This window comes from Saccostrea cucullata, unplaced genomic scaffold (genome assembly GCF_032062105.1).
Source record: "Saccostrea cucullata isolate Sc308-1 unplaced genomic scaffold, CSIRO_AGI_Scuc_v1 ctg20101, whole genome shotgun sequence".
Taxonomy (NCBI): domain Eukaryota; kingdom Metazoa; phylum Mollusca; class Bivalvia; order Ostreida; family Ostreidae; genus Saccostrea; species Saccostrea cuccullata.
In genome coordinates, this window is record NW_026937354.1 from 6,227 (window position 1) to 7,759 (window position 1,533).

At 38.8% G+C, this 1,533-nt stretch overlaps 1 protein-coding gene across 1 annotated transcript; it reads right to left on the reverse strand.

Annotated features, from left to right (window-relative positions):
* Positions 1-682: 682 nt before the first annotated feature.
* LOC134248007 (uncharacterized) lies at positions 683-1,156 on the reverse strand. Its single transcript, XM_062730429.1, has one exon. The coding sequence runs from the start codon at positions 1,154-1,156 to the stop codon at positions 683-685; it is 474 nt and encodes a 157-aa protein (XP_062586413.1).
* Between the last annotated feature and the right edge of the window lie 377 nt (positions 1,157-1,533).

The following is a 1,533-nucleotide window of genomic DNA, read 5'->3' on the forward strand; positions in this document are numbered from 1 at the left end:
TATGACAGGTGTAATGGGAAGGCGGCTTCGCCATTAGTTTTGAAAATCCTTGGATTGTTCGTTTCACAATGAAATTTTGAGTTGGATCAGGAAAACCCTCCATTTTGTGGAAATGTGCCAAAGCTGACATGTATGTGATAACTGTTTGAGGTGAAAGTTCTTTCTGATAGCAATAAGAAGTAAATAAAACCAACTGTTCACTCGTCATTGGAAACGTTGGATTTCCTGGAAAGTACTTGAATCAGAATTCGTTGCAAGTAAGCTTGGCTCTGTTATAAGAATTCCGCGTTGAAACTGTCAAAGCATTTTCTGCCAGGTACACTGAGAGGGACTTGCAGAGCTTGAACATCTCCTCTGGAACAGGTGTCGACTGGTGCTAGTCTGTGGAACTCTGATATCTGTAAACGAGATAATTTGTCACTGAGCACATTACTTACTCCTGGAACATGTTTACCAACAAATAATATATTAAACATTAGACAATGAGTTTTCGCAGAAATTTCATAATGGTTGTTTCTTTAGCTGTTTGTTTATTAATCGTGTGTACGACTGTCATGTTATCTGAGAAAAAGCACACTCTTTTATTTGACATATCTCGTCCCCATAACTGAACCGCTACCACAGTGCGGAAGAGTTCTTTAATAGTTATGTGATAGTTATGCAACTCTGAAGTCCATTCCCCTTAAAACCATCTGTTTCCAAATACACCACCGAACCCTAAGCCACTGGCATCTGTGTACAGTTGTAACGTAACAGAAGTTTGCCATGCATCCTCTAAAAACGAGGATTTTCCATTGAAGTTCTGAAGGAAAAGTGACCACGCCTCTAAATCAGCTTTAGCTTCCTTGTTTAGTCGACATCTTTGGCGTGGTTTACGTAATCCTTTAGTTAGGTCAATTAATCGGCGAAGAAAAGTGCATCTTGGCTGTACTACCGCACAAGCAAAATTAAGGAGTCCAACTAAGGATTGAAGCTCATAGAGAGTTATCTTTTTTCTTTGTTTGTATAGTGAAATCTGTGCCCGCAATTTTTGCAACTTATCAATGGGTAGTCGGATCTCCATCATGTTGGTATCAAATTCCAGTCCAAGAAATGTTAAAACAGTCGTAGGAGGCACAGTCTTTTCTTGCTTTAAGGGCACCCCTATCTGTTTCATGAACTTCAAAAAATAGCTCTAACTGACCTGTACACAGAAAAGCATGGGGGGGCAACTAGTAAAAAATCATCTAACAACCTTCAATACCTAGCTTATTATTGACAACCCAATGCATGAAGTTGAGAATTTTTCAAAAAGACTACATGCAGAACTTAAACCCAATGGGCAATGTCTTATCATAATAAATATTACTCCCTACTGCAAACCCCAATAACTCATGGTCAAGTGAGTGGATTGGAATATTCTTATACCCATGTTCAATGTCAGTCTTTGCAAGCAAAGCGTCTCTGCCAAACCTCTTAATCAGCTTTACAGCATCATCTACAGTTTGATATGTCACCGCAGAATATTCTTTTGAAATCCCGTTATTAATTGAT